This window comes from Gavia stellata, chromosome 29, assembly GCF_030936135.1.
Source record: "Gavia stellata isolate bGavSte3 chromosome 29, bGavSte3.hap2, whole genome shotgun sequence".
Lineage (NCBI taxonomy): Eukaryota > Metazoa > Chordata > Aves > Gaviiformes > Gaviidae > Gavia > Gavia stellata.
The window spans coordinates 2,286,009-2,302,503 of record NC_082622.1 but is presented as its reverse complement, the minus strand read 5'-3'; the positions used below and the strand labels follow the sequence as shown (position 1 = coordinate 2,302,503).

The 16,495-nt window shown below is 46.2% G+C and overlaps 1 protein-coding gene across 1 annotated transcript in view; it reads right to left on the bottom strand.

Annotated features, from left to right (window-relative positions):
• The window catches only part of CSMD2 (CUB and Sushi multiple domains 2), a 304,852-nt gene that overhangs the window by 68,354 nt on the left and 220,003 nt on the right, over nucleotides 1-16,495 (bottom strand). The window contains exons 28-35 of the mRNA XM_059830635.1: nucleotides 15,085-15,223; nucleotides 14,378-14,565; nucleotides 6,920-7,114; nucleotides 5,821-5,937; nucleotides 3,532-3,645; nucleotides 3,293-3,388; nucleotides 952-1,155; nucleotides 285-409 (exon numbers count right to left, since the gene is read on the bottom strand). Of these exons, the coding sequence (XP_059686618.1) occupies nucleotides 285-409; nucleotides 952-1,155; nucleotides 3,293-3,388; nucleotides 3,532-3,645; nucleotides 5,821-5,937; nucleotides 6,920-7,114; nucleotides 14,378-14,565; nucleotides 15,085-15,223 (1,178 nt within the window). The remainder of the gene's footprint in view (nucleotides 1-284; nucleotides 410-951; nucleotides 1,156-3,292; nucleotides 3,389-3,531; nucleotides 3,646-5,820; nucleotides 5,938-6,919; nucleotides 7,115-14,377; nucleotides 14,566-15,084; nucleotides 15,224-16,495) is intronic.

Here is a 16,495-nt window from a genome sequence, read left to right as displayed (position 1 = left end):
ATATGCCCAAAATACCACAATTTTTTTGGTTACACCGGAACAGCCACATGGCCCCAGTTGATTTCCCATGGAGAACGCCTCCAGGAGGCAAAAATCCATTGAAATATTACCTGCTTTTGGCAGGTCATAGTGTAAATGAATGTCTGATTCCAGAGAATGACACATTCAATCGATCTCTTTCCTATGAGGAGCAGCAGCTTCGTAACACGTGGCCTCTAAGTGCACCAGATACCGTGCGTTCTCCTCTCTAGCTCATGCTGCAGCGACAGCTGCTAACACTGTACCTGTATCCCTGCTCCTTCGGGGACTGTTATCTTCCACACGCAGTTGAGGCTATTCAGGTACGGCTCAGGGAAGCCAGGGGACAGGATGGTACCTTTGCGGTCAGTCAGATTTCCACCACATGGCACTGAAATAAGCAAAGTAATGCTTGAACATGGAAGGACTTGGCTTTGTACTAAAACATTCTCTTTAAAACATCTGTCCGTGGACAAAAAAAGCAAACGGAATTGGCTCATGATTTAAGGGTAAGATTTGTATGCATAATCTCTTTTCAATAGCTCTCATATAACTTCTAAGACAAGCAGCGCACAGTCCTCAGGTGTGGGGAACACCGGGTACATCAGCCCACGAGACTGGTTCTTTAGGAACTGCTCTCCTTCAAAGAAGGTGAAAGCAGCTTTCAGGCAGATCTAATTCATAATAGATGCTGCCCCAGGTCCTGCAACTGAGTATCGTGTCAAAAGGTCCCTTCCCTGACATTTGGGGTTAACTGCCCTTGTTCAGAGGCAGGCCTGGCTTTTGTATGTAAGACGTATGAAATACAGTGGGGTTTTCCTTTGGTTTTGGTGTGGGTTTTTTTTTAACCGCCCCAAAGGATGCAATTTATTTTTCTAGCACAAATTGCTGAACTGTTTTGTCTTTTCTGCCCCCAAACCCACAGATACCTACCCACGCAGGTGGGTACCGAGACGTTCCACTGAGCCAGGGCGCCGGGCATGGTGAGGCACTCGATGCTGCGGGAGCCCTGGAGCGCGTAGCCAGCACTGCACTCGAACCGCACCACCGCCCCCACCGCGAAATCGCTGCCCAGCCGCCGGCCGTAGCGAGGCTCCGGGACCGAGCTGCACTGGGTGGCACTGGTCCGGGGAACCGCTTGCATTGCGGACAGGAGAAACCAGCAGATTGCAAAGCAAGAACAAAACAAAACATGGTTAGAGCAAACGTTGTGAAATACTAAGTGCCAAATTAAAGATGCATTAAAAACAACACAGGAGTCTGATTATACCTAAACCCCAAAGAGTGGCTGAATCCAAACGTGGCCACTGAGAAGACAAAGAAACATTTCATTCAAACTTCTGCCAACTCAAGTGATACTTAAAATAAAAGCAGCTAGGACATTACAGAACCATGCACGCTTTCTCAGATGAGACTGTTTGCCTTCAGAAAACCTATCACATCAAAAAGGTCATTTCTAAATAGGGAAAGCAAGGCATTCAGCAATGACTTACTAAAGGGTTGGTTTGCCAAATAATGCTAGAGCCTCAACAGAAAACCCTTTAGGTTTCTCAGCTCACCTGGCCTCATTACTGTAAGGGACAGCAATTTTAAACAATCTCCTTCACGATGAGAAGGGTGACAGAAAGAAAAGGGAATTTAAGTTGTGATGCTGCATCGCCAGCTGTTGAAATTGCCTGCGTTCCTGTTCAATACTGGAAACAACAGTCAAAGAAAGAAATGGAGAGCCTGACAAGATAAGCGAGGGGGAAAAACGAGTCAAAGAAATGTCTATTGCTGAGAAAGGAATCAATCTGTATTCTTCTCCAAGTTGCTTTACAATTTATTAGTGTTTAATGCCTGAGTTGCTGGGAGGGGGGAAAATGTGAAGATGATGAGCACATTAGCTATATTGTTTGATTTTAATTAGATTCAGAGAGATCAATGTCAAACCCGCTGTCAAAGGCATCACGCAAGATTATCAGCAAGAAGTCTGAAGCGTGTCAGTGGTCTGGGGAGGGGAACAGAGAGGCAGAAAGCAGTCACTTATGATGATGCCCTACTTTGGGTAAATCCAAGATCGCCAAAATACTGATGAATCTGTACCCCTGCTCAGATAATCCCGGCTCAGCCATTTGTGACCGATGAGCGGGTGCTTGGCCTCTCTCCAAACCATGGAAAGAATCGTGCCTGAACACTTGACCCTGGAGCCCCGCTCTCTGGTTCAGGCTGCTTTCAAGACGCTGCTGCAGGTTTCCGATGCCTTCACCTTGGGGGAACTTGCCATACGTGTGCATCACTGGCTGGGGAGGCTTTGGGAGAGAGAACTCGTCGTTTGTGTAAAAATGAAGGTAAATGCCATTAAAGCCTGGCCAGGCAGATCAAAGCCAGGGCTGGCTCTTTCTTTCACTCTTGCCTTCCATGCAGTAATCACTGAGGAGTGTGCAGCTCACAATTAGCATGCAGCAGAGAGGGGGTAATCTTTACTGATTTCATCAAAACCTTTGCTTTGCTGAAATCTTTAAAGATGACTAGAGAACTACAGTTGTTTTACAGTAACTAGGCAGAAATTCGAGAGAACGGATCTCTGGATACTATAAAACCCAAACCATGCTACACTTCGCCCCCGGAGAAGGCACAGGCTGCCCTTGCTGTCTGTCCCCACTTTACAGTAACGTGCACGTAAAAGCTTGGCTGAACCACAGGTCACTGTACAAAGCACGTGGGTGAGAAAGCCCTTCTGTTTTCCCACTATTCTCTGCATCACTTTCTATTTACTACTTTAAAACCTCTACGTGGGCCTCGCCCAATGCAATGCAAGCTGTTACTGAAAGGATCAAGGGGCAAAAGTTTGACAGCAGGAGACCTAAGCCTGCGACAGGCAGAGAGGAAGGATTTTACAGAGCTGCTAGACAAGCGTTCAGCTGCTTACACCGAGAAATGTGCTAAAACGCCAGTGGGAAAAATTGCTTGGGTATAAATTTCAAGAACTCACTGTGTACTCAGGCTGTGATTCAGTGAGATACTTCTGATACTAACCCTGGGACGTGTGAGGGTTGAGGCTGAGTGAAAATGGAAGGTCTGAATACGAAGTACCTACAGGAGCCAGACAGCCCTGCAAGTTCGCTGCTACCAAAATGATCTTAATCTCCCGTGATATTTCCTGTTCAGACAGAAAGCGTGCAAGGACCCACAGACGCCAAAAGCCGTTCAGGACTCTTCAAGACATCACTGTATTTTTGACCATTATCTCGGGACCAACCTGAGGACATCTCCAGAACACGAGTGTACTCACCTTGGTAGACAAAATGAAAACCTTTGGCTGTAGACTGACCCTTGGAACTAAATTTGATGAGAATCTGGTTGGTGGTAGCTAATGGTAGTGATTCACCTAGATGAGGAGAAAGAGACAAACCAGGAGAGACAGAGATTACAGCATGAGCCACACAAATGGGTCGCACAGAGCAAGGCGTTGAATGGCAGGCTGTCTTTTTAGTTGGCTTTTCCCAGCAGCGACGGGGACGCGCTCCCTACCTGTATGAGAGCCCGAGAGGGAGCTGAGGAGCCGGGAGTGCTGGTTGGGGCCATCGTGGACCTCGATGACATCGTTGAGCGCCGTCTGGAAGAAGGCGAACTGCCCAAAGACCACTGCGAAGAGAGGGAGCGCCGGTCGGGGCAGGCAGCGGGACCAGCCGTGCAGCCGTCCCCACGCAGCCAGGGCCTGGAGCCGAGGCATTTCAGCTTCTTTTATTTCAGGAGCTTGGCAAAGATAAAAAGGGCCTGACTGACAGCCCTGGAAGATGGGAGCCCTTTATTTATCCACAAAGTAGGCTAACAGAAGCAGCAACCAGCCTCCCCCGTGTTCACTTGCCAGCACGCTTTAACACTGATTCATAGGCCAAAAGGGATTCATTGATGAATCATCCCATTTGCCTGCCTACGTAACACAAGGTATGCAATTTCACCAACTGATAATTATTATTTATTATTTGTATTGAACCTCTGTCAGGAAGCGGGCTCCTGTTGGGTTAGGCATTGTACAAAACCTGAACAAAATAACAACCCCTGTCCTGAAGAACTGAATTTCTAGACTGAACCTCTCTGGCCAGGGAGGACCACTGCCAGGGAGAGAGGACACTCACAGCTTTATTATCAGTCAGTCCTAAGCCTGTCTACAGAGACTGCTAACGAGGGAGCCGTGCGGTGCTCGGGGACTTACTGCGTACACTGTAAATGCACCTAGGAGCAGGCAGAGCTTATAAAAGGGAGAAAATAATAATGAGAGGATCAGAGCATTTTATTAGCTAGAGCAAAGAGACTTTAGTTATTTATCTTTATTTTTCAGAATATAATAACAGGTTTTTTCCCCCCAAATCTGCACTTAGAAGATTTTTTTCTCCCCTTTGTCTCCTCTCCTAGCTTTGCATTTTCAAGCTCTAAGTGCCCAGTTGCAGATTCACAAGCTGAGAGGTCTCTCGCTGTGAAATTCATCATCCACCACGCTATGACATTTGTTTCCTGCACATTCAGGTTTCCAGCACAGCTTTGATGGTGGAAACACTGAAAAAGTGACGATAGCACACCCTGATGCCTGCTGTACACAGAATCTGAGAAGTGAAGAAGATGGGAAATGCATAACATTCACGACTAATGGTTTTGCTGCTTCTTTTTAATGAAGCTATTGAAAGGCAGCAGGTGGAGAAGAGAAAGTAATTTAGCTGTCATCCTACCGTAGGCAAAAGTCAGACTTGCAGATCAAGACTGTCTAGCCCTTTAGTTATTGTGTTCCTTAAGATAATATCAGAATCAGCTTTGGTAAAACAGGTTAAGATGTGTAAGAGAACAGTGCAGTATTTCAGCAGTTAGATCCAGGAGCTCAGCTGTGACCTGCGTGCACACAGGCAGAAGGGCAATTCGAGTGAAAGGAGCTTATAACTGATGTCTGTACGTGCGATCCTCATGTCACACCTTGCTGCCTTAGCAAAGGAAACCGCAAACAGCTGAAAAGACCATAGGGACTGACTAGGTCAATATAATGCACTGAGAAGCAGCACCAAATAACAGAATTGAGAGACCTTCACCTGCCAGAGCGGTCAGTGCAAGTGCTCTTTACGAACTTTAAATTCCCTTCAAACAAGAAAATATGTTAACCAGCACTAGTATCCAGCTAGCTGCCTCAAAGGTTTCCAGAACATCGCTCATTCTTGCACTCAAGCTCTGACCAAAATTAAGCAGCACTGGACTCTCTAAAAAGAATGCCAGTCTGTTTAAATGGATTCGGCTTTTCTTTGGATCTGGTTTAAAAATTTAATTTACATGTTATTTAAAAATAAAAATTAGCCATAAGTACCATAGCTGCACATCCACAAAACTCTACATTTATGTGCTTCTCTGCACAGACAGATTATTTAGCACCACAGTTAGCATGTGTTTATGGTAAATACATTCGGTACTCTCGGAGGTCCTCTGAGCCTGCTGCTAGCGTTAATCACCACAGATTATTTTTTGCCGATTTTTCAACTCTGCGTGACGGGATATAGAGCAGGAACTGGAAAGGGAATCACAAGATGGTGGTTTTTGTTAGGTTTGGGTTTCTTGTCCCTTCCTTTTTGACAGATTTTGAAATTCAGGAAATTCCCATCATCCTTACTGACTACAACAAAGTATAAATAGCATCCAACAGTGCCACTTACTATTTTCCAATCTCCCTTATCTCCGTTTACATACGCACTTATTCTACTGCTTGGCTCAAACAAAAAAAACCCAAACAAGAGAGTTGCACAGACAGTAGGACAGATTTCCAAAAAACGTCCAAAATGATACCATAGTCCTTCGGCACAACGATGAAGTACAAGCAGACTTGTCCACTGGTGTAGTTCTGGGGATAATTTGGAGAGAGGACGACGCCATCCGAGCCTGTGTACTGACCACCACAGGGTGCTGTAAGAGAAAGTCAAGCAGAGATCACCGAGCGCACTCTTACCAAAGCCTGCCTTGAAACATCAGCCTTTTTCCTGCTGCTTTGAGATCCACCCTGCCCTCCCGCTGTAATGCTGTGCAACATCAGCTGCCCCCAGCCACGAGCGATCCTACGCTTCAGGCTCTGCAGCTCTCACTGCAAGACCTTATTAAGAAAAATAAGGCTTATCCTAACCTGAGTTCATGCCTGCTTCACGCTTAATTATCAAGAGCCCGGCAAGGCTAAGGGATGCCATGTATAGTGTTGTAGCCTAGCGTGTGATTTGCACTGCTCTCCACCCGACATTAAAGCTCAGGACCAGACAGAATGAGCTCCTACTCTTTCTGCTCTTTCTCAGTGGCAGGAGCCTGGCTCCCGCGGGAATAGCATCCTCCCCATCAGCGCCTTTCCGAGTCAGAGATTTCATTCTTCCAGTCACCACAGACTGACAGCTATCTCTTGACTCACTTCTCAGATTAAGAAGGTCTGACTGCAAACCCATCATTTAAACCATTTTCTCATTAAGCCAGAAAACAAAACAAAAAAACCACAGAACCCCTAAGAAAAAATTGCCTTCTGTTTTCTCAATAAACTCAGACCCTGCTCAGGAAAGCACATGCTCAAGGGCTTTGATTAGTGGGGATAAGATTAAGCAAACGTTTAAGTGGCTTCCCGAATCCTGCCCTGCACTAGGACGCAGGTTTGGTCATGCAGATCATCTGTTCTGTCCAGTTTTCTCTTTTGAAAAAGAAGGTTCAAGAAATTTCATGTAAGTTAGTTCTTCCCAATCTCAGGGTGTTAAAAAAAAAAGAAAAATTACGGAACACTGAGAAAAAACACCTCCGTCCCCTTGCAAGCAGCTCCACGCAAACATAACGTCAAGCTTTGCATTAGGATAAACTGCTGAAGTATCTGGCGATAGGCAGATCATCCTCTACTCACCCTTTTCCCCTTGAGCCTTACCTGTACAGGTAGGTCGAGGTTTGTTCCACGTGGGTTTTCCATCCCCTCCCATTACGCACGTCAGCGTGGAAACCCCCTCAATGTCATACCCGCCGTCACAGTAGTAGGTAATCGTAGATCCCAGCTTCAGATCTGTACCCACTCGTGTGCCGTTCTTAATTGATCCAGGATCGAAGCATGACTCCCGGGGATTTTCTGCAGGAGAAAATTGCCAAGATCTTTACTGGTCTGATACAGCTACTCTAAAATTTTGGTCAATGGCACATTTTTTGGCTTTTCTCATCTGGGAATCTCATTGAAGTGTATCATGAAGACTATTACCATTTGCAGAATTTCAACTGCGAGCATTCTCTCATGCTGCTGAATCTGGGGAATTACACAGGTCAGATTCTGGTCCAGAGCATTCTCTGATGCTCAGCTCCAGCACAAGTATACTGGAGGAAGGAAGGCTTCAGTTCACACACATATTTACTGGTACCCAAAATCCAAACGACAAGGCAAAGCTCTGATTTAACTATCTGCACTCGCTCTCCTTTCTTGCATGGGAGAGAGGCTGCAAGGAACTTTGCAAGCCAGGGCAGATAAAGACAGATTGAACATGCAACATGTTTCAGGTGTGCTACATCTGTTCACGGCGTCTCCTTGGCACCTATCCTTCCTGTATCTAAGAGCTGCCTGCTCTCACCATGGAAATGCATAGTGCCATGTGCTAGCTGGTTGACTCTCCAGATGTGCAGCACGGCTGCAATTATGGCAAAATGATTACAAGCAGTTAGACAAAATGAAGACATTTTTCTCTCTGTTCACTATGCCCTGCAGAGTTAAAAACCCCATTTACATATGAAAATTCCAGTAAAGACTACAGAGCTGTCAGGACTTGGATATTTCTTTCCTTCTTCTGAGGTTTTTTTCTTCTTTTTCTTCTATTTTTTCCTCCATGAAATATAATTAGAGGCTTTGATTAATCCTGCTCTTTTGTCATCTGGAAATTGCTCATTAAAGATGAGGGCTTTTCTGAGAGCAGTGGGTCTGTGAACAATTATAATGTGTTTAAGCATTAAATCATGGGCTTTTAGTATTTGGGGAAGGAGTGGAGGAAAAAGCAGAAAACAGTAAAGCCCCCAAATCTTGCTTTTGTTTCTTTGTTTGTAGTGAAAAATAGGATTAGCTCTATGGCTTCCTTTACACAACAGCTGTACCACTAGCTAGTGACCCAGGTAAACAGAGCACAAAAGGACGTGAAATGTTTCCACCAGGAACAGCTGCCCTGAAACGCAGGAGTGAGGCCACTGGTTTTTCCTGCAACACCAGTTCCCTATTTTGGGAGCCACAGACTGGACTCACAGACCATCACACACTTGTATCATCAAACTTCAAATCCTGAAGTCCTGGGTTCTCCTCTGTGTAGTGGTGTCTTGCTGCACGAACTCTGGACAAGCCACTTGTCCTTTGAGCAACCCTGCTCCCCGACCAAGCGACAAGATGTTCCCGTTTATCTGACCCTGGGACGAGACACGCATGTGCCCAGAAGCACAATTACCGCAGCATTCAGAAGAGAGCTCCGATACTCAGAACATTATGGAGAAGATTGGGGTTTTAAGACAGAAGAAGTCAACGAATATTTTTACCCCATTATTTCCCGTGTGTGAGCTGACGGTAGGCGCTGCTGAGACACCAGCTAGACACAACAGAGAAATCTTGATCATGATGAGTAAGATATCAGGACCAAAAAGCTTGTTTCAGTCCCAGTGCTGGAAAGCAAAGCCCTTGGCTCTCTGGTCAGCTCAGATGGAACACATTCTCTCCTCGTTCATCCTTAGGCTTGTGAGACATCAGCCGCAGCTGGAGAAGCGAGCCTTTACCGTTACTGCAAGTCAATGGAATATTCCTGTACGGGCGGCTCATCACAGCCCACAGAGGTGACAAATTGCTTCTGAGCACCAGTCAACCAGAGCACTGAGGATGAGCAGTGCAGTTGCGTGGCCCAGAGTCCACCGCGGCACACAGGCTGTTTGCAAGTGTAAATTCTTCATCTACTTTTCCAAAATATTTTTTCATTCCACAAGCCTTTATTTCTCTGAATTGCTAATATTCACACTTTTAGACCCTTTCATACAAAAGCTGCACCCAACGGCTTCCTTCTGACCACTTTATGCCTCTCTTGTTATTTTGAACAGTCTCACTGCCTTTCATCTAACAAGTTGATGTGGCTTCAACCTGTCAATCAGCCTCCCACCCGGCTGTCAGATGTCTTAGCCATGTGCTTGATCTCAGCCTCTGCTCTTGCTTTGAAAAATCATGACATTCAGTGCTCAAGTCACTCTGTCGACTGCTGAAAAGAGTGTGGTGGCTGATGGCTGTGCAACAGCCCCGCTGCTTTTGCTGTGTTTTCCTCATTCTGGACTGTTCCTCTCTTCCCTTGAGGGTCTGTGCCTTCAGGGACACCACTCACCTTAGGGGACGACGCACCCTGACACACCAGTCCTACGCGTATCTCCAGCTGAACACTCCTCTGCAGATGAACTGCCCCGATGATCCTCAGCAGTTGGCCACGAAGGGAGGCAGGAGCTCAACTTTAAGGAAGTATTCAGTTGCGTGGTGGCAGCAAAGGACTCGTAGAGGGATGTGGGAAAGCCACAGCTTTCTCAGCCTTTGATTTATTAGGCTATGAAGTGAGTACAGCAGGGCTTGCCCATTTAGAATTAACGTTTTAATTTCACTCAGCCACTTCAGAAATGAAGGACTTTACCCTGATGTCCCAATTAACATGGATTCAGGCTGCCAAATGTTTAGAAGAGAGTCAAGGCAAAAATGCCATGAGAACTGGCTCATTAGTCCACAGAAAGCAGAATTTTCTCCTTTCCCAAGGAAAACTCAAAGCTTGCATGAGCTCCTAGACCTCAGGTCAGGCTTTCATCTGCACGTTCGAGAACAGCTTCACCGGAGGGCGTTGTCCACCCAGCGCATCATGAACTCCACATCTGTGAACATGTGCAAGCCTTTAATAAGAGCTAAGCCTTCAAGCAACCCCAGGAGAAATTATCTAGAAGACAGTTTTTTTCACAACAGTCATCATATACCGAAGACAGGACAAATTATATTAGGATTTTGAAGGTGCAGCCTTGGCATCCTGAGCTGCTTGGCTGCTGCCACACCAGCTCACCACAGCCCAGCATCCTCCGACTCATCCCAGCTAAAGGGACTACCTTTTCCAAAGGACAGATCTGTTTTTCAAATGCAAATTGTTTTAGGGTCAAGCGTCATCTCCCATTTCTGACTGTTTTAACAGCAAACAGTACTGGATGTCTTTAAACAGCTTGCTTTGCAATGGATTTTACAGAATAGTGTCTCTGTGGGGAATTTCCACCTTAAATAAGCCATAAGTAATGCTGAATATATGTTTATAAGATCAGGATGGGCAAAATAGTTCTGGCGAAATAATAACGAATTTGAAATAAGGCTTGGGGTTTGGTCTTTTTTTTTCCCCCATTCCTTTGGAAGGGTGAAAAGTAATCAGTTTTGCTTCATTTGCTTTCAATTTCACGCCTCTTCACTTCTGGCCCACAACAGAAATAGGAAGTGCTAAAAAGCGTGAGAAAAACTCCTGCTTTGGAGTATCCAACCTGGAAACTCCTTCCTACCCTCTGCCCCAAGCACGAGGAGCCAAACCTAACCACGCACCTTGGGGCCCATCCAGCAGCACCCCATCAGGGTACGTTGCTCAGACAAAGAGGCAGCGACGGGTGGAGTTTGAGCTGCTTTTGTGGCCACTATAACAGGTCCCCAACTCTCACAAAATGTAACGGGGGGGGGGAATAATTTGGGAAAAGCTCTCCAAATGACTAACCTGCCCGTTACATCACTAAAAGTGTGGTCTCAATTTAAAAATACCAGTCTACGAATGCATAAAATGTATCTTAATAGAATCTGTGGTTTGCGCGAGGCTGCAATGCAAACCGACTACTGGAATTCAGTTGATTTGCCAAAGAGAAAAGATAATCTTCACTTCAGAGATTCATCCCTGGCCAAATTTAAGAGAGTCTCTGGTAGCATTTTCTGGCAACGGCAGCTTAACGAAGACCCTCATGCCAAGGGGTCTTTTAAATTGACTGGAAACAGTTTTTGAAACTTATCCAGTCTTGCTCTGTAACCAGAAATCTCCCAAGTATAACTAAGACACACAAATATTATCTTGGTTCAAATACATGTAGAGATACTGAGTTAAAAACCTTAGTTTTCTGTAGCGAGAGACTTAAAAAAATTCTTGAGCAACAACCGGAACAAGAGATAAATGCTAGGTATATTGCAAGCCATCTCTTTCCCATGTTTAAGCTTTTGTTTTTTAACTGTCTTTCCCATTTTCTAATCAAGACCTTATCCTGTTGCTTTGTTAGACTAATGCTTGTGGGGCTCAAGTGAACCTGCTACGGACACAGCACGCTGCTCTCACAGAAATGACAACGTTAACCAAGCTGCTGTTGCAAACAAGCACTTTGTTAAGGACTGTAACTTCAACAGACCTTAAACAGGATCCTGAGCAGAGTGTGTCTTCCTTTACAGGAACCAGCCTGAACCCCAAAATCTACTCCCTACTGCTAAGTCATCCCGCGAGTAAACTCCTTCCCAGCTGAAATCCCAAACTACTGCATTTAAGTTTCACCCGACCCTCTGAAGCAATCCAAGGCTTTACGGAGGCAGTAAACCAAACCCCTGCAAATTTCAGCGTGCGTGGGGTAAGCACACTTACGGTTCCTTTGCTGGTAACCTTAGCTTGATTTTTCATTCTGCTGCACCGCTGAAAGTGCATCGCGGGTGCAAAGCAAAGGCATGTGTCCATCTGTCCGAAATCTTGCCGGTGTAGCATATCAGCGTAGCTAAACTGGGAAATTGCCTGGCTGAAGATCTGCCCTCAAACACCTTTCTGTGGCATTGCTGCATTCCCACTTCACTCGCTGTCATGCTCTATGCAAAAACTGGCATAATAAAAGCCAAACTCATTCTTCTCCCTCTGTTTTCTGCATTCCTCCTGGCCCCAGAGGACAACTTTCTCTTGAAGAGCCATTGCCCCTGAAACAATTCCAAATGAAGTGCTGAGGCTGTTTGAAATTCACCCCACACCCCGTAGCTGCAGGCTAGCAATACAGTCCCGGTCCCAGAGAAGACTCAGGATTTCAAGGAGGGACTGACAGATGGCTGCTTTGGGTTTTTTTCCCCAAACGTTACCAAAAGAGGACTCCAAAGCCCCTGGTAATTAACAGTATTTCGCACCCAGCTGACATAGGTGACATATGGTATTTAGGGAGCCGGGGCAGAAGCCTGCGTGGGCTGCAGCACTGACCAAACACAATGAGATGGCTGAGAGACAACGGTGTCTTTGAACTGCACTTGGGATTCCACGCTGGCAAGGAGCCGAGCTCGGTATTTGATTTTTCTTTTGCACATGCTCCCTCCTGCACTTCTTTTCTTCTTCCTTCGATTCCCCAAAGTTCTATTTTCTGCTGCTTCTCAGACTTGAATCCCAGGTTCCTTTAAAGTGTGGGGAAATTAATGAGCAAACTTTAAGCCTCAATTCTTTTCTCCCAGCAGTTTGGCTTTGTGGGAAGTACGTAGGCGCTATTAACATTGTAGGAATGTTTAGGAGAAAAATGCATTGCACAACCACTCTAATTTAATGAGATTTCATTTCTTAACTACTTTCTGGCTGCCCAAAAAGAAAGGGGAAAAGAAGAAAACCCAAGACTTAATTTTCAGTAAAATTAATTCTAACGAGAGCAGAAAACTTTTAATCTCTTGAATCTTAAGCAGTGCTGATTCTTCGTCTTATTATTTCATAACATTACTAGAGGGAAATTCATCTGTTCAGCATAGCTAATAATTGCCATTTGACTATCATTTAACCTCTGGTCAGGTAAATTCAAAAGCAGAAACCACAGACCGGAGACAGGGCACAGGAAGAGAGAATTGCCCAAGCACACCGAGAAAGCGGCGCAGAAAGCCCAGCAGCAGCCCACCAGCTCTCCAGCGCGAGCGAGTTCTGCTCCCACAGCACAGTGGGGCCGACAAGAGCCGGCAGCCGGTTCCACAGTGTACACCATGGACGCAAAGCCACGTTTCCTAACGGCACACAGTCAGCACATCAGAAGCCATCAGTGCTCTCTTCCCATACTGCAAACTAGGCGCGTAGGCCAGAGCAGGCTTGAAGAATCGTTCCTTTCTAGCCTTGGTTTTTCCCAGTTTTTAATCCTTTTCTCCATTCTGCATAATCCCGGCTCATCAGATCCAGCTTTTCAGAGCACATTTTTTACTACAGTTTGTAACAACTCCATTCTTCCACCTACCCGACGCACAAACAAGGAACACACTCTGCCAAAGCCTCCCTTTTTTCCTCCCCATCTCCCAGAAGAGCAGTGCCAGGTCTGCCACTTCTCAGCTTGCTCCACCGACAGAGAGCTGAAAGCACCCAGGGAGAACTCTAACCACTGCCCCTGTCTCTCACCATTAGAGCTGAAGCCACCAAAATGCTTTACCTCCTCCTCAAACAAGCAAGAAAAAAAAGCCGCTGCTTTAATAACACAGATACCTGTGAACCACTGTGTTCCTTCTACCAATCATTAGTGAATTTTTAAGTAGAACCTTTAGAACCTTAAGTGAAGCAAAACGCACAGATTTCAGGAGAGCTCCACTGACTCAAGAGAGCCAAGCATCCACCTCCATGATCCTCACCTCTAGATATAGCCACCCAATCATCTGGTACACTCTTGAATGACAGTACCAAAAATTCAGACCGAGATCCCGTATTGGATATGTATGTCTGCACCTCTTTTTCTTGGGCAAAATCCCTCTTGCCACTAAGAATAACTCTTAAATCCATGGCAATGTGGAGCATTCCTAATAACCAGTTAACAGTTCAGCACTCTCTAGTAGTCTGAAAGCTCAAATCTGCAATGAAGCAGCATGTTCTGCTCACTAAGGAGAAGGCAGAACTATTTAAATTCAGTGTGGAGCAAGAGAGATTATACAGAATACAGCCTGTATATAAATACGTATTTTCTGGGAATATCCCTTGATTTTCTTTAAAGAAAAAAAAGAAAAAAAAGATGTAAAAAACTTTCTTCTCTGTTAATGAAAGCCCCACGCAGAAGCAGCCACATATGACTGATCCTCAGCCACGGTAACAGTGCTTTTATGCTGCTCTTATCTACCTTCTGTACCCTGGCTCTTCCGCCAGCCTGCACGGTCCCCTCTCTTCAAGTCCCCGTTTTCCCTCCCATGCCTCTCGAATCAGCTTTGGTGGCAGCAGAACAGACAGCAGGATTACTGCCTGAGGAGCGGTTTCCACAGTTCCTAGAGCTTCTCCCATTTGATTCAGCTAGGTGGTTTAACCGGAGAGTAAGTGCAGGTGAAATCCCACGTATTTGCTGAGTCAGCTGGGCCAGGTGCACCCCCGACAGCTCTTACCTGTGTAGTCAATGACGAATCCGGTGTTGCTGACTGATGCATCGCTTCGGAAAGCAAGGAACAGGCTGTTACTGCTGCTCTCTATCCTCTCGGGTAGCTGGGAGCCATAAAAGCTTCCGATCAGGGGGCTGAGTGAATCGGGTCCATCGTAGATGTGAAGGAAATCATAGCCAGGCTCCAAACTGAAGCTGCAAAGCCAAAGGAAGAGTGCTTGAAGCATGAGCGTGCTACAGCAGCCCCTGGAGAACAACAGACCGTGGTCTTGACGGGCTGTGCAACTACACAGCTGAGAGCCTGCTTCTGCCCCAGAACAGCTCCTCAGCTAAGTACAGGACGTTTCTCTCTCTGTTCCACACATAAGGACTCGAGGACCACTGATACAGGCAAGAGCACAACAGCACAGGCCAGCGTTGCTGCAGGGGCTTCCCAGCTGCACCAGTTACACGGTTATGTTCTGTAAAACCACGGGTATATAGAAGAGGAGCTACGGTTGAAATATGTGCATCTTCTCCCAAATTAAAATAACATCTGAGAACAGGCAACCCAGGACTCCGGGACAGTCCTACCAGGTTTGGTTTGGTTCCTTCAGAGAGGAAAGGACCCCCGTGCAGAGCCAGTTCACCCAGGCAGCGCCCCACTGCTGGCATCCCCTGCCCGTCCCCCCCGGCAGCCACAGAAGCGGAACCAAAGAGCTCTCGGGTACGTACGTATTAAATACCAGGGCAATGACATAATCAGGAGAGACGGTCAGCTTCCAGTCGCACTCCTTCCCCGGCGGGTAGGGCTCGGGGTACTGCGGGGACAGGATCACTCCTGCCGGCCCTGTCAGGATACCTCCACAGGGAGCTGGAAGGCAATCGAGCAAAGGGGTGAGGCTTTGCCTTAGAGAAACTTAAAAAACAGTAGATGAGATGCCTGAAGGGGCAGAGAGAGAGAGATGGATCGATAAGGGGCAGAGGGGCAGTTTGCAAGGCTGTCTGATAGTAAGATGTGTATTACAAGAGCTTGTAGTGGCCCTAGCAGAGATGAGGGCTCTGTTATTCCGGACAGGGTACACACACAGAGAAACAGAGCTGCAGATACAATCTTTGTAAGACATAGAAGCGAGCAACCAGAAGGAGAGACGGAGGCTTTATGCTTTTCTGTTGCATTTATTTAGGCAGCTCCTGGTCAAAGTCTGGATGGTTGCTAAATAAGTGAAAACACGTTGTCTGGGTCTAATGGCTTGTTCATGTTTATTACAGTCACCAACACAATAAATGCCAAACTGATTGAAAATTCCATTATTACTTTTTTAAGGCTGAAAGTGCTGGCATGTATTTCCACTGTGGGAAATACTTAGGATTGATTTATTACTGCCAGCCTTTCTGCAGTCTCTTCGTGAGGCACAATGCTCTAAGATTCCCCCGTTGCTCTGATCGACCCTCCCAGGTTTGGGATGGGGTGAGAGAGAGGGGAGCACAGCCTGTGTGGAACTCGGGTGTCTGACACTAACCAGCCTACAGCAATGCAAACACCAAGTAGGAAATGACCTAGCCTGGGAGAGAATAAATCTTGGAAGGATCTTGCATGAAGGAGCGAGCATGTGTGTACATCTTGGGGGCTTTTATAAAGCCCGGCAAATATGCAAGAATCTCCAGATATCAGGTAGAAGGTGGCGGGGCTGTTCTATAAAGATCACAGTAGAGATTAAACCAGAGACCCTTCTCCAAGGCCCAAAAGCCACTTCTTTCATCAAGTCCAGTTGCAGGCTACTGCAGGCACCGAGAACTGTTATCCTTCTCCAACAGACAAGGAAATCACAGCACAGACAGCAAAGAGTTTAGCTGAAGGTCATGCACAAGTAACCTGGAAGAACCACAACCATCTATTCTGTGTCCATTTACCTTAATCTTAACTTTTAGGGTGCATTCCTCTTCCAAACTGTAAAGTCAGGGGAAAGTTCAGGAAGAAACTAAAGTATACAGACTCATTTTTGAAAAGCCTAAGGGAGATGACTGTTCAACACCCTCTGATTTCTTTGAAAATCCCACCCATAGTCTCCGAAGGATTTAAACAAGCCACAGCTGTTTGGAGTTGGGTCAGGATGCAGACTTCAAATACCCCAAACCTCTGGGG